This window comes from Ranitomeya imitator, chromosome 4 (genome assembly GCF_032444005.1).
Source record: "Ranitomeya imitator isolate aRanImi1 chromosome 4, aRanImi1.pri, whole genome shotgun sequence".
Classification (NCBI taxonomy): domain Eukaryota; kingdom Metazoa; phylum Chordata; class Amphibia; order Anura; family Dendrobatidae; genus Ranitomeya; species Ranitomeya imitator.
The window spans coordinates 209,054,569-209,072,190 of record NC_091285.1 but is presented as its reverse complement, the minus strand read 5'-3'; the positions used below and the strand labels follow the sequence as shown (position 1 = coordinate 209,072,190).

The 17,622-nt window shown below is 44.3% G+C and overlaps 1 protein-coding gene across 2 annotated transcripts in view; it reads right to left on the bottom strand.

The window, feature by feature from the left end:
• The window catches only part of CEP83 (centrosomal protein 83), a 117,663-nt gene extending 100,452 nt beyond the window's left edge, over window positions 1-17,211 (bottom strand). Inside the window, exons 1-5 of one of the 2 annotated variants that reach the window (XM_069764350.1) lie at window positions 16,976-17,211; window positions 13,468-13,740; window positions 13,043-13,193; window positions 11,179-11,271; window positions 1,069-1,200 (exon numbers count right to left, since the gene is read on the bottom strand). In XM_069764350.1, the coding sequence (XP_069620451.1) occupies window positions 1,069-1,200; window positions 11,179-11,271; window positions 13,043-13,193; window positions 13,468-13,649 (558 nt within the window). In that variant the 5' untranslated portion in view covers window positions 13,650-13,740; window positions 16,976-17,211. The remainder of the gene's footprint in view (window positions 1-1,068; window positions 1,201-11,178; window positions 11,272-13,042; window positions 13,194-13,467; window positions 13,741-16,975) is intronic. The other variant, XM_069764351.1, reaches the window with a different exon arrangement.
• Between the last annotated feature and the right edge of the window lie 411 nt (window positions 17,212-17,622).

Here is a 17,622-nt window from a genome sequence, read left to right as displayed (position 1 = left end):
ACTGAAAATTAAAGACAGAGCCTGCAGGGGAGGAAGGTGATGAAAAATGCATGATAGAAGTTACATGATGGCCAGAACTAGGGTTTATTCTCATGTGCAGACACAACGGCTTACTTTGGACTGTTACCTGAAATGACAAGTATACTTTATAGCTAAACTACGGTAAGATTATTTCAATTAGGCCTCATTCACACATCGGTTTTCTTTTCATATGAGAAACTGACTGATTTTGTATTTAGTCAAGCTTTTTATTTTTTTTTCTTATTTTCCTCATATGAAAAAACTGATGAGGATTCTCAAGCTTCTCCTCGCTAAGAGCCAGCAGAAACAAAAAATGGACAGCACTTGGAGGTCATCTGAGTGCTTTCAGTTTTGCTTTTTCACTGACCTACTCATTGAATGGGAGAGTTTTGTCCACAAATCGGGTCTAAAAATACATCACTTATTTTTAAAATTTTTGCAAACCATCATTCACATAAACAAACCCATAGACTATAATGGGTGCGTGTTCTATCAATAAAAAAATCACGGACAGAATATGTATGTGAAACACGGACGCCTACATAGGAACCTAATTAGTTACGGGTATGCATCCCATAACTAAGAAAAAAGTAGAGAGCAGGCATTTAATAACTGATCACATCAGTAAGATTCAATAGATGTTGTATGCCAATAACCGGACCGCAATTACGAGGGAGCTGTCTACCCACAAAATTCAAATTGAAATGTGTGTAGAGCGAAATGTTGGGGACCACTGGTTTAAATAATGTTTTAAATAGATTTGTTTTTATTTTAGCTGCTTATCTCCCAGCACTGGTCAGGCTTTTCCACATTCTCCATACTTCGTGTTCGGTTACCTCTGCAGGGCTGCTTTTATCACGTGCCTGACCGGCCAAAAAAAACAGAAAGCATAAACACCAGAGAGGGTCCGATTGTTAGAAAAAGACCGATGGTGGATCAGTAAGAGGGCACAGGGGCAGGTGGACCCTTTAACACATTTTTCAATAGACTTCCCCCCCTCCCAGTATATTCATAACACTAACTGGACATTAGAAAATTAAATATTACCTGTGCTTCAAATCTGAATTTTTGCTCTTCTAAAGATCTATGCTGTTCTTCCCTCTGGTGTTCCAGTTGAGATGTAAGGATACCATTTTCATATCGCAGTTTGTTGTAGTCTCCTCTGTATTTCTCAACTTCCTACAAATATTAAAAACATGGATTGTGGAAAAATATGTCAAGTATTTCCATCTGACCAGTCAGAACTGGAAGTTCTCTCACAGCAGACTAACTAAAACTATGAAATATGGTCAACCTAACAACTGATCACGGAGGTTAATGGGGTCCCTGGGCGCCTGGTGGGGCCAGACTGTGAAAGAAGCAATGCCCTAACAAAACACCCATGATCCTTTATTGTCTTGTTGGCCAGTGTAATTAAAGCTGCAATATTTCAGTATGTCTTTTTCTTGCGGAGATGCGAGTCTACGCAAGAATCTCACCCGTACAATGTATTGGACGCGGTGATTCCACAAGGTTCAATTAACACATGCAAAGTCACCTGCGTTCAAAAGCCGGAAGCGCTTTGGAAGGAGCGGACATGTGCGCTTTCCAAAGCGCTGCCAATTACTGACCGTGTGCACCTACCCTCAATATGTTCAACATGAAAATAGGATTTAAAAATGGGTTTTATTGCAATAAAAATAACTTGGAAAAATACACTTCTCAAACAAAATTTAATACAAGAACTTACTGTTTTTTTTTTTAAAAACATGAAGCACACCCATGTACCTGATCACAGGTTTTCTAAGTTGCGTCAAACTGTAGAGTTAGTCTACCTGCAAGCTTCTCCTGCTGTGGCCGAGCAGTGGCAGATTATAATTGTAGTATTCAGCCGGAGAACGCACGTATCCTTCACATGGGCCGAGGTACACATCAGAGTCCTCATAGCCAGATGTCACCCCAGGCTACGCAGGTCATCGACATTGCATTTAGCGCTAACGATAATATGATGCAGGAACACAACTATGCTGTCTGCCTTTACTGTGTCCGAGGGCTCACAGTGATCTGTGACTTCTGGTTGTACTCAGGGCTGTGGAGTCGGAGTCGGAGCTAGTTTTGGTTGGAGTCTGAGTCGGTAGAAATGTACCGACTCCAGCTTTAAAAAAAAAATGTATTAATATTTCATAATTGAACTTTCATATGAGTTTGATAAATGTTACTCAAATATATATGTTCTATCAAACTATGAACAACAGTGATAAGCAGTTCTGCTGGAGATAGAGACATTTCTTACTTCTTGTGTGTCACTGTTCTCCACTGCCCTTATCTAATCTTATACTTGGTTAACCTCATGCTGCCCCAACCCCACTACTTACAGTGTATGAAACTGAAAGTGAAAATGTGTTGCAAATTCTTAGTAGTAAAGCTCCTCCTCTAGACTAGATGTTTGGTGTGCGTCTTCCAAGCATCTCACAGCTGCTACTCAGAAGAGGAAGACTGTAAGAAGTATTATCCTTTCAAAAAACTTTGTATCAGTTAACTGTGAGTACATGAGGAATAACCGTATTACTGACCACTATATCAGTTGTACGACCTGGCAATTTTGTACAATTGTTTTTAGGAAAAACAATTGTCATTTGGATTGTGAATGCAGAATTAAAAACCTGAGAATGTCAAAGAAGCGTCACATTAAAGAGGTTGTTCTCTGCTCTCAAAATAATTAGATCAGATTTGAGGGCATCCATGAAGGAGAATCTGACAGAGGCAATACTTTTTCGGAGGACAAATTTATAGATTTCTTCTTATTAACTGCATAACAGTGTTTATTGCATATTTACTTACAAGAGTTTAGAAAAGTTTATAAAAGTTATTTGCTATATTCTAATTGTATTCTAATAAATATAGGTTTTGCTCTAAGTGGTCTGATTACTTATATGATGGTGAGAAACTGAATAAACACAATGTTAATATTTGACAACAGTAAATTTATTGTTACGAATTGGCCATTTATGAAGGAGTCGGAGCTGAAGTCGGAACTGTGGCTTACCGACTCCACAGCCCCGGTTGTACTAACGGTAACTGAAGAAGGGATCACTGTACACTCTTAGCCATAATGCAGACAAACAGCTGCAGAGCACAATGGTACATGCCTGCACTATAGATGAGAGGCGCAGGCGTTTTTCAGTTACTGAACATAAGCCAGGAGTCACAGATCACTGTGTGCTCTGCCACAGTAAAGAAACCGCATCACTGTGTACCTGATCATACAGCGATCAGCGATGGTTACAATAGTCAGTCACCTGCTCGGCACAGAGTCGTACAAGGTGCTATGAGAACTCTACTGTCTAACTGGACCCATGTGAAGCACATGCAAGCTCATCACCAAGAGATGTTCCAGTACTTTACACTTAATTCAATTGAAAAAGAAAATATACTTTTTGGTTGCACACGCTTAAACTAACAGTTAATTGAAGTACCCTTTGAATTTATGATGGCATTCAGTCTTTTTGGGTAGGAGTCTAACAGCATGGCAGTTGAAGTAGTGTTCCAAATCTGTGAAATTGTGAGGGCAAATCCTGTGTACAGCCCTCTCCAGGTCACCCACAGACTTTCGATTGGATTCAGGTTTGGGCAATTCCAAAGCTCTCATCTTCTTTTGGAGAAACCATTCTTTTGTTTATTTGGAGGCATTCTTAGGGAAATTCACCATCTTTTCTGCAGAGGCCTAAAGGTTTCTTTTTTATTTTTTATGCAAAATGGACTGAAAATGTGAAACTGTTCATAGTTCTTAACACATCTACTAAAGCCGCGGTTCCAGTTGCCAAAAAAACAGCCCCAAAGCATAATGCTGCCTCCATCATGCTTCACTGTGGTTATGGTGGTATTTTGGTAATGAGTTGTGTCAGCATTGCGCCAAACATCCCTATGGAGACAAAGGGGTCAGTGGGTGCTCTCATCTGCTGGCCCTGCTGTCTGAAGAAAGGCCACATGGACCAGGGTTGACCCTATTGAACGTCCGCACTCCTCACTGATCCCTCAGTCACCTGCCTCCTACTTTACAAACTAAATATAATATGGTTTTGAAAAAAAAAAAAAAAAAAAAAATACAACTAATATATATATATATATATATATATATATATATATATATATATATATATATATATATATATATATATATATATATATATATATATATATATATAGTTGTATTTTTTTTTTTTTTTTTTTCTTTTTTTTTTTAATTTGTTTTCAAACAAAACTATGTCTCAATAAAATGAACATATTCATGTTATCCACCATATCATGCACCTGTGAAGGCGCCATTTTGGTTCAGATAGTTTTATTTTTTTTTTTTTTAAATCTAAAAAATGAAAATATGCATTCTATCCAATATATATATATATATATATATATATATATATATATATATATATATATATATATATATATATATATATATATATATATATATATATATATATATATATTTATATTATATATACATACACACACATACTTCTGCACAGGCACAGTTTTGGTAGAGAGTAAAAAAAAAAAAAAAAAATGTCTTCCTCTAGATGGCGCCAGCGCAGTAGCACCTATTGGAATGAAATAGACCTTTTTTTGCCAAGCAAAACTATGTCTAAAAACGAAAATATACATTTTATCCACTGTAAAATGCTATAGTGCCGGCTCCTGCCTGAAGAATTGTTATGTTTCTAAAGCAATGTTGTATTCAGTATGTAAAATAGGGGCAGGTCACTGAGGAATCAGTGACCTGTCATAAACCCATACAGATGAATATGTAAGCAGAGCAACAGGCCGCCCAGAAGCACGAGCGTATCATTACCTCAAAACTGAAAATAAAGATTAAACAACAACCACAAAACGGATTTCATGAACCCAGGTATCATTGTAATCAGTATAACGGCTCCGACCTGACACTCTGTAGGTTACTGTGCACAATCCTGCTGACAGGTTTCCTTTAAATGTGGAAAAAAAATAGAATTATTCTTACCGTTAATTCGGTTTCTAGGAACCTTCCACGACAGCAGTACTGGAGGATGTCTCCCCGCCCTAATGGGGGACAGGAAACGCAAAGAGGTTAAATACCCTCCCCTTCCTGCCACCTCCAGTGTTTTTTCTGGACACAGTAGTATGTATAGTTACCACTTAAGTGCAGGAATCATCCAATAAAATCATCAGATAGGGAGGGAAATTAGTGCTGTCGTGGAAGGTTCCTAGAAACCGAATTAACGGTAAGAATAATTCTATTTTCCCCAGTCACCTTCCACGACAGCGGTACTGAAGTAGTACCAACAAATAATTTCTAGGGGGGGGGGGGGGGGGGAAACCGCTTGCAGAACTGTTCTGCCGAAAGTTAAATCCCGGTTGAAATCAAGCCTGTAGTGCCTGGTGAACGTATGTACTGATGACCAGGTGGCGGCTCTGCAAATCTGCTCCGTAGAAGCGTCACCTCTCTCTGCCCATGATGTTGACACCGACCATGTAGAATGGGCCTTCAGTGATGGAGGAGGTGGTAGATTCTGGGATGAGTATGCCAGAGATATGGCTTGTTTAATCCAGTTGGCGATAGTATTTTTCGTAGCCTTTCTGCCTTTGTTCTTCCCGGAGAGTTGAATGAAGAGATTTTGGTCAATCCTCCAACTCTGTTTGTGAAAGATAATGTAGAACCACTCTGCAAACATCCAGGGTGTGGAAGGACTCCTCTCTTACATTAGAAGGATCCGGGTAGAATGAGGGCAACACTATGTCCTGACCTCTATGAAAGTCTGATGTTACTTTAGGTAGGAAGGTAGGATCTAGACGAAGGATTATACTATCAGATGTTACCCTTAAGTAAGGCTCTTGTATGGATAGGGCATGTAGTTCTCCTATCCGTCTGGCAGAGGTAATAGCCACTAAAAAGACCGTTTTTAGGGTAAGAACCTTTAATGAAGCCTGAGATAAAGGTTCGAAAGGGTCCCGAGTTAGACTATTAAGGACCAAATTAAGGTCCCAAGGAGGAGTATTGTTGAGAACTCTGGGACGGATTCTACTCGCTGAAGTTACAAAACGCCTGATCCACCGATGTTTGGCTAGTTCCTGATCGAAATAGGAGCTAAGTGCTGAAATCTGTACCTTTAAGGTGTTAGGCTTAAGACCCAACTCTAGACCCCTCTGCAAGAAGTCCAGAATTTTGGCAATATTTGGATGAAATGGGTCTGGAATATCTGGAAGATACCACGATGAAAACTTCTTCCAGATTTTGGCATAAATGGCATTTGTTATGGGTTTTCTACTGTTCTGGAGAGTATGAATTACTCCATCTGAGAGACCTCTTGCCTTTAGTATCTGGGCCTCAGAAGCCATGCTGAAAGTTTCAATCTGTGAAGGTTTGGATGCAGCAATGGTCCCTGATGAAGAAGATTTTCCTTCTGAGGTAGACATACTGGACCTTCCTGAGCCATGTCTAACAGGGCGCTGTACCAACTCCTCCCTGGCCATGTTGGCGCGATTAGAATCGCCGTAACTCGTTCCGATCGGATCTTCTGTAGAGTTTTTGATAGCAATGGGATCGGAGGAAATGCATAAACGAGGTTGAACCTCCACGGGTGAGAGAACGCATCCATGCCCAGTGCTCTGTCCGTCATATTTAGGGAGAAATAAGTTCGTAGCTTGGCATTCTGACTGTTGGCAAAAAGGTCCACCTCTGGGATCCCCCATCTGGAAATCAGGGAGAGGAAGACCTCCTGGTCCAGACACCATTCCCCTGGATGTACATCCCTTCTACTCAGGAAATCTGCCTGGGTATTGGCTGACCCCTTCAGGTGAACTGCTGAAATAGAGAGGACGTGCCTCTCTGCCCAGAAAAAAATGTTTGAGGCTATGGTTTTTAGTTTCCTGAATCTTGTGCCTCCTTGATGACGAAGGTAAGCTACCGTGGTCATATTGTCGGAATATATTCTGACATGGTGTCCCTGAACAATGGAGGATGCAGCTTTTAATGCTTCTTCCACCGCTTTCAGTTCTCTGAAGTTTGACGAGCCTGCTCTGATGTCTGGGGCCCAGGTGCCCTGGAAATGGGTTCCCTCGACTATAGCTCCCCATCCCCTTTGACTGGCATCCGATGTTAGTGTCTTTAGTGGGGTTTGATCCCAACTGACCCCCTGTTGGAGGTTTCGGAGCCGTAGCCACCATGTCAGGGATGCCTTGACATGATTGGGAAGGCAAATTCTCTTGGAGAGAGAACTCTGCTGTCCGTCCCAGAATGATAGGATATGGGTTTGGAGGACTCTCGTGTGGGCTTGAGCCCAAGGTACCATCTGGATACAAGATGTTAGAGATCCCAGCATAGACATGGAATGTCGTAGAGTAGGAGCCTTCAGGGTTCTGAATGCTGTTATCTTCTGTACCAGATCGAGTTAACGTTCTCTGGGCAGAAAGGATCTCCTCGCCTCCGAGTCCAGAAGGACTCCTAGGAACTTCTTCCTCCTGGAGGGACGAAGGTCCGATTTCTCTAGATTTGGGATCCAACCCAACGACTTTAGGATTTCTAGAGATCTTGTTAAGTCGGCCCTGAGGCGGGAGACTGAGGGAGCGACAATGAGTAGATCGTCTAGATAGGGTACTATGCAGATCCCCTGAAGACGGATGAATATAATGGCTTCTGTCATGTTCTTTGTAAAGACTCTGGGAGCTGAGGCGATTCCGAAGGGAAGGGAGTTGAACTGGTAGTGTACTATCTCCCGATCCCGAGATATTGCGAATCTTAGGTACTTCCGGAATTCTGGATGGATTGGGACGTGGTAATAAGCGTCCCTCAGATCCACTGTAGCCATCGCCCAGTCCTGTCCTATCAGACGGATCGCTGTTTTGACCGACTCCATCTTGAACCTCCTGTAGGTTATTACTTGATTCAGGGGTTTCAAGTTGATTATTATTCGGTGCTTCCCCGAAGGTTTCTTGATCAGAAACAGGTGGGAATAGTGTCCTCTGCCAATTTCTTGCTGAGATACTGGGGAAATTACTCCTTCCTGGAGTAAGTTCTGGAGGCCGGAAAGGAATGCGCCCTGAGGGCTGAGACTCTGCAATGAGGTTATCCTTATGTGATGAGGGGGAGGGCTCTCGAACTCTAATTTTAGTCCATTCTGAATAGTGTCGAGTACCCACTGGTTCGACGAAATGGACCTCCACTGGTTGATGAAGCTCGAGAGAAGCCCCCCAACGCCCTGGGCGTAGTCACTGCTTGTCAGGGGTTTGCTGGGACTGGGGAACCAGGATGTTCCTACCTTTCCCCCCTTTAGGATAGCTCCAGCGTCCTGATTTGCCTTTCCCTTTGAATTCCCGTTGGAAGGGTTGCTCTTTTGAGGGACGAAAAAAACGTTTCTTCGGATTTCTCTGTCCCGGAAGCGCTTTCTTCTTGTCCGTTGCTTTATCCAGAATATCATCCAGGGCCTGCCCGAACAGATAGCGGCCCTGAAAGGGAATGGCACAGAGCTTTGTTTTGGACGTTATATCCCCACTCCAAGACTTGAGCCATAGAGCTCTTCTGGCTGAGTTAGAGAGAACTGCTGATTTGGCAGCCACTCTTACGGACTCTGCTGAAGCATCGGCAAGGAAGCCCGTAGCTTTCTGGAGAAGCGGGAGAGAATCTAAGATTACTTCCCTAGATGTTCCCTGGGTAAGGTGGTCTTCCAGCGTGCGGAGCCAACGAAATAGGGATCTAGCCACGCAGGTGGACGCAATGTTTGTTTTAAGGAGACTGGTAGAAGTCTCCCACGATCTTCTTAGTAAACTCTCCATCTTGCGGTCCATAGGGTCTCTGAGTTGGGAAGAATCCTCGAAAGGGAGGGTTGTCTTTTTTCACACTCTAGAGACCTGCACGTCTACTTTAGGGGTATCCCACAGGGAGACGTCTCCATCGAGAGAAAAACGATTTTTAAGCTCAGAGGGAACAGTAAGACCCTTTTCGGGAGATTCCCATTCATGAAGGATGAGGCTCTGTACATTCTCATGTATAGGGAACCCCTTTAATTTTTTAGGTTTTAACCCACCGAACATCTCATTCTGCACTGATGGCTTCTCCTCCTCCTCCTCCTCCTCAACGCCCATTGTCCCCCTGATCATACTGATTAATTCATGTATGTCTTCTGAGGAAAAATAATATTTTTTACTCTCCTCTTTCGGGGTGGAAGTGGAGCCCTCATTCTCCCACAAATCCTCCGAGCCGGAGGAATGAAGTTCACCAGAATCTGAATCAGAAGTAACCGTTGCCATCTTCCTTTTTTTAGGAGGAGATGGCGGAGGTAACAGAGACTGGGAAAGGGCCGATACCGAGGACTGAACTTCCTGTTTAATGAGGGATTTAATGCTCTCAAACAAGGATGGCTGTTCTGAGCGAATTATTTCATCAGTGCAGGGCTGGCACAGGTAGCTTTGATGCACAAACACCACATTTTCGATCTTCCGATTTTGTCTTGGAAGATCTGTCCTTCCTAGGGGCAGAGGCCTTGTCTCCCTAAAAGAGAGAGATAAGGGGGACTAAGTATATGGCACCCTAAGGAATACAGGGATAGAGGGACCTTAACCCACTACTCACGGTAGGAGGGAGGACGCAAGGCTCGGCAGAAGCAGAGACAGATCTGTCACCCTCCATGGTCAGTCAGTACTGTAGTCCAGTCAGACAGGGGGCCTTACCTGGAGGTGATTACCAGGGTTAAATACCGTGGAAGCTGCGTCCAATCTTGTGCTCCTCCTCCCGGTCCCAGGCGTAGGGGAAAGACCGCTATGCCGCCATCAAACTGTAGTCCGACGCGCATGCCGTGAACCGGAAGTTCGGGTACTTCCGGTTCGCGCGTCCACCGTTTCCGGCCATGAGGAGAGGAGGAAATGCAGGGGAGCCGCGCGGGGACCCTGGCCGCACCACACCGCTCCGCTTTACTCCCGAAGGAGCGGAGAAAGGGTCCCGAGTCCGCACCATGTGGGGAGATGGGAGCAGCGCCGCAGGGAGGAGACACATCCCGACCCAGGCTGCCCGGCTAGGTAAGACCTGAGTGCTCCGATCGCCGGCCACAGCAGCACTACCGCAGGACCTCTTCATGCCCCATAGGGGACAGGAAAAACACTGGAGGTGGCAGGAAGGGGAGGGTATTTAATCTCTTTGTGTTTCCTGTCCCCCATTAGGGCGGGGAGACATCCTCCAGTACCGCTGTCGTGGAAGGTGACTGGAGAAAAGTTCAACAATGATTTTTCTTGGATGCCAAAAATCTGCCATTTTAACAGGGGTATGCAGACATTTTATATCCAGTGTAGGCATGCCTGATGTACAAAAAGGGTACATTTCAAGTATTGAATATTGTTTGAGAAGTGTATTATTTTTTAAGATTTTAGATGGGATGCATTTTTTATCGTTATAAAACCCTATTAATGGGAATCTGTCTGTAAGATGTAACCTCCTAAGCCATCTATATGGGCATGCAAGTCAAGTGAAATTTATTAAAAATATACCTTGATATTTTCAATTCGATGTCTTATTTCAGAGAAATCCAAGTTTTTTTTCATTCTTTGCAAATGAGCCAGACATAGATCTCCCTGAGAATCTGCCTCTAGAGCGCATTTTAAAATGAAATGGGGTATTACCAGCGTGAGACATGTAATGACCAACACTTTGCAGACATAATCACACAGATTTGCAGTGAGATTGGAACTAAGACAGTACAGCAGAGCTAACATAGTACACCAGAAGTGAACGGTGTCTTATTACAAACACATCTGTAATTGTCCTCCAACTCTGCTGTACTGCCCACACATCACTGGCTGTCAGTTATTACATGTCTCCCGCCTTACTAATGCCCCTATTTGTTTAAAATAAGCTCTGGGAGGCAGATTCTCAGGGAGATCTGTGTCCAGCCCATAGATCTTAACAGCTTAATTGCATATTAAAGAAAACGTGGATTTCTCTGGAAAACAGACATCGGATCACTGATATCAAGGTATCATTTTATTCACCTCTCCATGAGCTGAATGCCAATATAGATGGCTTAGGAGGGTTGATCCTACAAACAGATTCCCTTTAAGCCATTGAAGACAGAACAGATGTCCCTTTTCCAGGAATTACAGTAAAGTAATGGAAAATAATGGCATAAGAAAAAAGGTAATCAGAAGTCAACGCACATCATTGAGTTTTCGAAAGTGCTCCCGCATCGGAGCTTCTACTTCTTGTTGTAATTGAATCTTGAGCAGATCCAGTCTCTGGGGAGACAGCACCTGGAATTAAAACAGGAAATGTAAAAAGAAGTGTCAGAAAAAGAATATAAACATATATGAAAATTGGTGTTATCTGATGGCCATGGTTACTATGGTGCTGTGTGGTTGAATGGCCCAAGGTAAGAGGAACTTTGCCCTGCAGCAGAGGATGTTTTGGGCACCGGGGTCATTCCTCCTGCAGTTATTATGTTGCACTTACTATAATAGGAACTACTAAAATAGCTTGCTGAGAAGCGGCACTTTACTCTCACTTTCAGTGTAGGGAATCTTCTGCCGGGGTTTCTGTCTGAATCACGCATGTCAAAGATTTACATGGAAACCCCAGTGTAAGGCTACGTTCACATTTGCATTGTTGGGCGCAGCGTCGTCGACGCATACGTCATGCGCCCCTATCTTTAACACGGGGGGGGGCGCATGGACATGCGCCGGTATGCGTTGTACTGCGTTTTACGACGCATGCGTCATATAGACGCACAGACAGGGCATAGAGGACGCTACTTGTAGCGCTTTCCCTGCGGTTGCGTCGCCGACGCTGCGCCCAACAACGCAAATGTGAACGTAGCCTATGCACTTAGCGTTGAATGTCGGATAAATGTAAGTGGAGCCTTACTGCAATATTTGGGAGGCAGAAATAATAAATCAACAGCAGGTGAAGAATTGGTTTTATCCCCTTTTTAGGCCATTCCTCATGCAGTATACAATAAGGGATTAGGCAACGGCCCTGGCAGTTACAGCAGGAGCTCAGCTGTCATCTGCACTGAACTCCCGGAAGTAATCGTACAGGGAAGTGCTGATATTTCAGCTCCACCATATTACAACCAGAGAGCGAGGATCGGTGAAATTGGTCACTGCATCTCTGCCAGTGATCGTCAGCTGTCGGCACTGAGCTGTCACTGCTTTCACACAGTGACAGCTTAAAGTTATGACACCTGCTCAAGGCGTGCTAGGTCTGTCATTGGTCCTTAATGGGTTAATAAAGGAAAAAGCAACTCTATCAAATTGGTTGCTATGATCATTAAGGTATGAGATAACAGTAGCAGACGCAGTAGCGAAGTATTAGGCGGATGTAACATGCTTTGTGAACATGGCTTACAAATACAAGCTAGTTTAAGCAAAATAAACAAGTTAAAGGGAAGCAGTCACCATAAAAAAAAAAAAAAAAAAAAACGCTATTAAAGGGCAGATAAGGAGTTAATCTGCAGGTTAATAGCGTTCTTAATCTTCCCAGTGTCCGCACTTAGCCGAAAATTGCAGGGAGCAAATTAACTTTATTCCCCACGCAGCATTCTGGCTTCAGGCACAGGGGTGGCATCGGTGCTGGTTTGCTCACTGCTATGAGCATACAAGGCGGCAGCTTTAACCGTGCCCCCGGCCCTGACAGCCCCAATGCAAAGCCAGTGCCAGGTCAGTGACGGGGGCACAGTGAATGCGCAGAGCAGTGACTGAACCCGGAACACGGTGGGAGGGATGAAGATCATTTTTATCCTGCAGCATTTAGCTATGTGCTGACGCCGGGCAGGTTAGCAATGTTATTAACCCCATATCTGCAGGTTAAAAGCGTTTTTCTGGTACAGGTTCCCTTAAAGCTTTTAGTCTATTTGTCACAGTTATTGTGGTGGTTTTCTGCAGAAAATGAAATACATCACCGATCCACAGAATATACAGTACATGGTAATGTTAATGAGGTCTAAAGGTTGATGACCAAAGCCCCAAGAGAAAGAAAAAAAAAAGGAAAATAAAAATAATAAAAAAAAGAAACAAAGGGCCTTACTTGTAACTTCAGCTCTTCCACTTCTCTGGTTTTATCTAAAAGTTCCCCTCGGAGCTCAGCCAGTAAGAGCTGAAATTTTTCCTGCGTGTTCTGCCTCTCCGCTGACTGCTGCTTACATTCATTCTGAGACCTCATGAAGTCGGCCTGCAGCCTGGGGTACAAGAAAGGACGGTGAGAATGCGGCATCGTACATGGGTGGAGGGTCGCATCTACATGGCCCCTAGGCCTGCGGCAGAGCTCCTGCACTGGTCACAGCCATGCTACAGATGAAAGCTGCACCAATAACACCTGCGGAAATCCATGGGGTCTCTGGGGCAGATTTCAGAGCCTTTTTACGTGATGTGTGAACCCAGCCTTACAAGATCACAGTACAGCCCTGCCCTGCAGCGGATCAGACAGGAAATATCGGCAAGCTAGGATTTTACCTGGAATGCTCCGTTTTCAGGGTTTCGTAGTTGGTCCTGTGATTTTCACACCTCATCTTCTCGCTAATTAAAAGTTTATGAAGCTCAGTGTCCGACATATGGGCACTAGTGCTGCCACTCAGCTGGGGCGCCAACATGGGAATAGATTCCATCTTCTCAGCTGCAGGTGTGCCCGCTACCATGTGAAATGCCGCAGAACAGCAGACAACTGCGGATTTACTCACTTTCTGCTTCTTTTACATCATCTCCCACAGGAGTAAATTACATCAGTACCTGAAGGGTGGAAGGAGGGGTAGAGACAGAGAGCACAATTATTCATAGATGTATCAGGGACATTGCAGGCACAACACAAATATCCTATTAACAATGGTATAGCAATCGGCTCTGGTACTCGCACAATCCGCTATACATGTATCCATGGTTTACAGGGCTGTGGAGTCAGTATGCCAAACCTCCGACTCCGACTCCCCAGCACTGATCACTACTGAGCATGTGCATAAAGTGCAGCACAGATTCATCTCCACTAACAGCCCAGATCCTTAGATCAGAAACAGAATATTTATAGGACATTTTATAACTTTCCCAAATTCTTATGAAAACATTTACCGCACATCCTGCACTGAGCTACTGAACCCAATTTATTATACATTTTAGGAGTCAGTGCATTTTTTACTGACTCCACCAAAGTAGACACTGACTCAGACTCCACAGTCGTGATGGTTAATCCATAAAAAGGAAAGACAAACCATACTGACACCCGTCTCTTTACGTTACAGCCTGTTCACAAAATGATTAGAAAAATATAGGGGAGAAACTCACATTTCATCACCTATGTGTACATGTTGCAAAATCACATTTTGTTGTTTTGACTCAAAGCTGATCTGTCACCAAATTTCAAGTTACAAACGGCTTACATTATGAAAAAGGACTAATAAATCTGATGTAGCTGGTGTACTTACTATGGAAAAAAAAAGTCAGAATAGAGGTCGAAACGTTTGTGAAAATTCCGCTCTACCTGGACTCATAGTATGCTCATTTAAATTTGAGGATTATTTTGATTTTTCACAGCAAGCACACCAGCCTCATCATATCCAAGAGGTGTATCTAATAATGAATGCACCTCTTGAATGCAGATTGTAATGTGGTAACATACGTTTTAACCCCTGTACTTCCTCTGTCAAGGGCGAGTGTATGGCACGGTCTCAGAAGCCAAGACAGTTGGACGCTGCCGCCACACGGAAGCCTTATGAATTGCCATCTATCTGCCGCCACCACTTCTCATTAGTAGGCCGGAGCAACATTGTTCCCCAACGATGACATCTCGCCTACAAATCAGAAGAGGTGCTAAGAACTCCAGAGGGTCGCTTACGATTCATAGGATTTCCAAATAGTGGCCATGGAAGAAAAACGTGGCTGCAAATTTATTCATTCATTTTTACAAAGGGTTTGGGAAATTACGAAACTTTGCAATTTAACTCGTATTAAAAACCTTCTCTGTTCACAATGGCAGGACTTTTAGTTCTCTATTGTGTCTAGGTTACTGGCCACCTCTGCAGTCTATAAGCGGTGGCCGGTATCCTAGGCAGCAATGGTTACAAGCTATGTTGCTCTGAAGCTGGCTGCATCTGACCAGCATCAGTACCCACGCTCCTCCGATGCTGCAGATGCAAAGCGCACAGTTCGGGAGAGGGATACAATCATACCATTGGTCTGAACATAGTTCCCCCGGCAAGAAGGAAGCAGAGAGTTCTTGAAGAACGACAATCTAGCCATTAAACGACCACCAATCAGCATCTGTGCATACTGATCGGTTTTCATGCAACACCCTGAATAATCTATGTTCACAGAACAATCGTTGAAATTATTATTCTGTGCAATAGGCTGCCATTGTTCTAAGCCGCACAGAACAAGTTTGCAAGGGACAATCTGCTTTAAAATTCATTTAAAAAGAGAGATTGCAGGTCCAAATCTACATATCTACAGTCGCTATGTGTCTGCCGGCTTGTAGATCCTCACATCACACACGTGTATCCAGCCTTCTAGCCCGATTGCGGCCAGGAGTAGTCACATGATCGCCGACACCTATTGCACAGAATGATCATTTCAATGATTGTTCTGTGATCATAGATGGTTTGCAAGCCTGTTTAATGCCCCTTTTATACCGCCCATTTCAGGATGTTAAAAGAAAACTGATCATATCAGACAATACCTTTAACAATATTTGCACTGGTTCATCAGGCGTTTGTTTAGATGGGCTGATAGGAACGCCGATCCCCTTATTATTAGCATGTCTATATGGACCAGGAATGTGATCATTATCGCTGTGACCCTAGATAGCATGTCTATATGGACCAGGAGTCTGATCATTATCGCTGTGACCCTAGATAGGATGTCTGTATGGACCAGGAATCTGATCACTATCGCTGTGACCCTAGATAGCACGTCTATATGGACCAGGAATCTGATCACTATCGCTGTGACCCTAGATAGCACGTCTGTATGGACCAGGAATCTGATCATTATCGCTGTGACCCTAGATAGCATGTCTATATGGACCAGGAATCTGATCACTATCGCTGTGACCCTAGATAGGATGTCTGTATGGACCAGGAATCTGATCACTATCGCTGTGACACTAGATAGCATGTCAATATGGACCAGGAATCTGATCATTATCGCTGTGACCCTAGATAGGATGTCTGTATGGACCAGGAATCTGATCACTATCGCTGTGACCCTAGATAGGATGTCTGTATGGACCAGGAATCTGATCATTATCGCTGTGACCCTAGATAGGATGTCTGTATGGACCAGGAATCTGATCATTATCGCTGTGACCCTAGATAGCATGTCTATATGGACCAGGAATCTGATCGTTATCGCTGTGACCCTAGATAGCATGTCTATATGGACCAGGAATCTGATCATTATCGCTGTGACCCTAGATAGGATGTCTATATGGACCAGGAATCTGATCATTATCGCTGTGACCCTAGATAGCATGTCTGTATGGACCAGGAATCTGATCACTATCGCTGTGACCCTAGATAGGATGTCTGTATGGACCAGGAATCTGATCACTATCGCTGTGACCCTAGATAGCATGTCAATATGGACCAGGAATCTGATCATTATCGCTGTGACCCTAGATAGCATGTCTATATGGACCAGGAATCTGATCACTATCGCTGCGACCCTAGATAGGATGTCTGTATGGACCAGGAATGTGATCACTATCGCTGTGATCTCTACAAGCCCCCCTTCTGCTCACTACGATGCCAGTGATCCCACCTGACCCCATGGTGCAGATTCTGCAGATATCCAGCCTGGAGACCACTGCACAGGGAAAGCCATGGGGACTGACAGGTGAAGAGCTGCAGCAAGCGTCCTGTTCCCATAGCAACACCCCTCTGAGGCGTCCCTGCTCCTATACGGGACCCCACTACACACTGAGGTGTCAGCTGCTGTCAGAGAACGCCATAGTCCACGGTAGTAAACATCCACTCACCGTCCTCTCGTGGCCGGAGACACAGGCGCACACGCTTGCTGATTCGGGAACCACAAGCAGTTTCTTCGTGAACATTTTAAAAATGGCGCTCTAGCTCCTCCCTCCAGAGCGACACTCCTCGGATCCAGTGCAGGATTAGTAGCTGAGGGAGGGGGAGATGTCGCGACATTTCCGAGACCCCACAAGCGCCTCACGGAGACGCGCACATGCGCAGTCAGTAGTTGTTACTGGGCGTCACTACGCTGGGTGGGATTGCCGCTGGAGGGCGCGCTGTGCGCTAGGAGCGGGCTGACTGGCGGCACTGCTGTGTGTGTCGTGATGACACTGCTATGGCAACGTGGCTGACGGCTCGTACAGCCGCCACCAGCACTTTCATGACGGAGAGGCTTCCTTGCCTTACTGTAACATACACTAAAGAATGGGAGATAAATTCCAAGTCAAAACTATTGCTAGACTCCGTCCCTTCCTCAGCCCACAATCTACTAAAACTGTTGTGTATGCCCTCATCATCTCCCGCCTCTATAAGGCTACTTTCACACTTGCGTTAGTCGGGCCAACGTACCGACGCACGTTGTGAAATTTGTGCCCGATGTGGGCAGTGAATGCAGTTATTCAACGCATCCGCTGCCCATTCTGAAGTCCGGGGA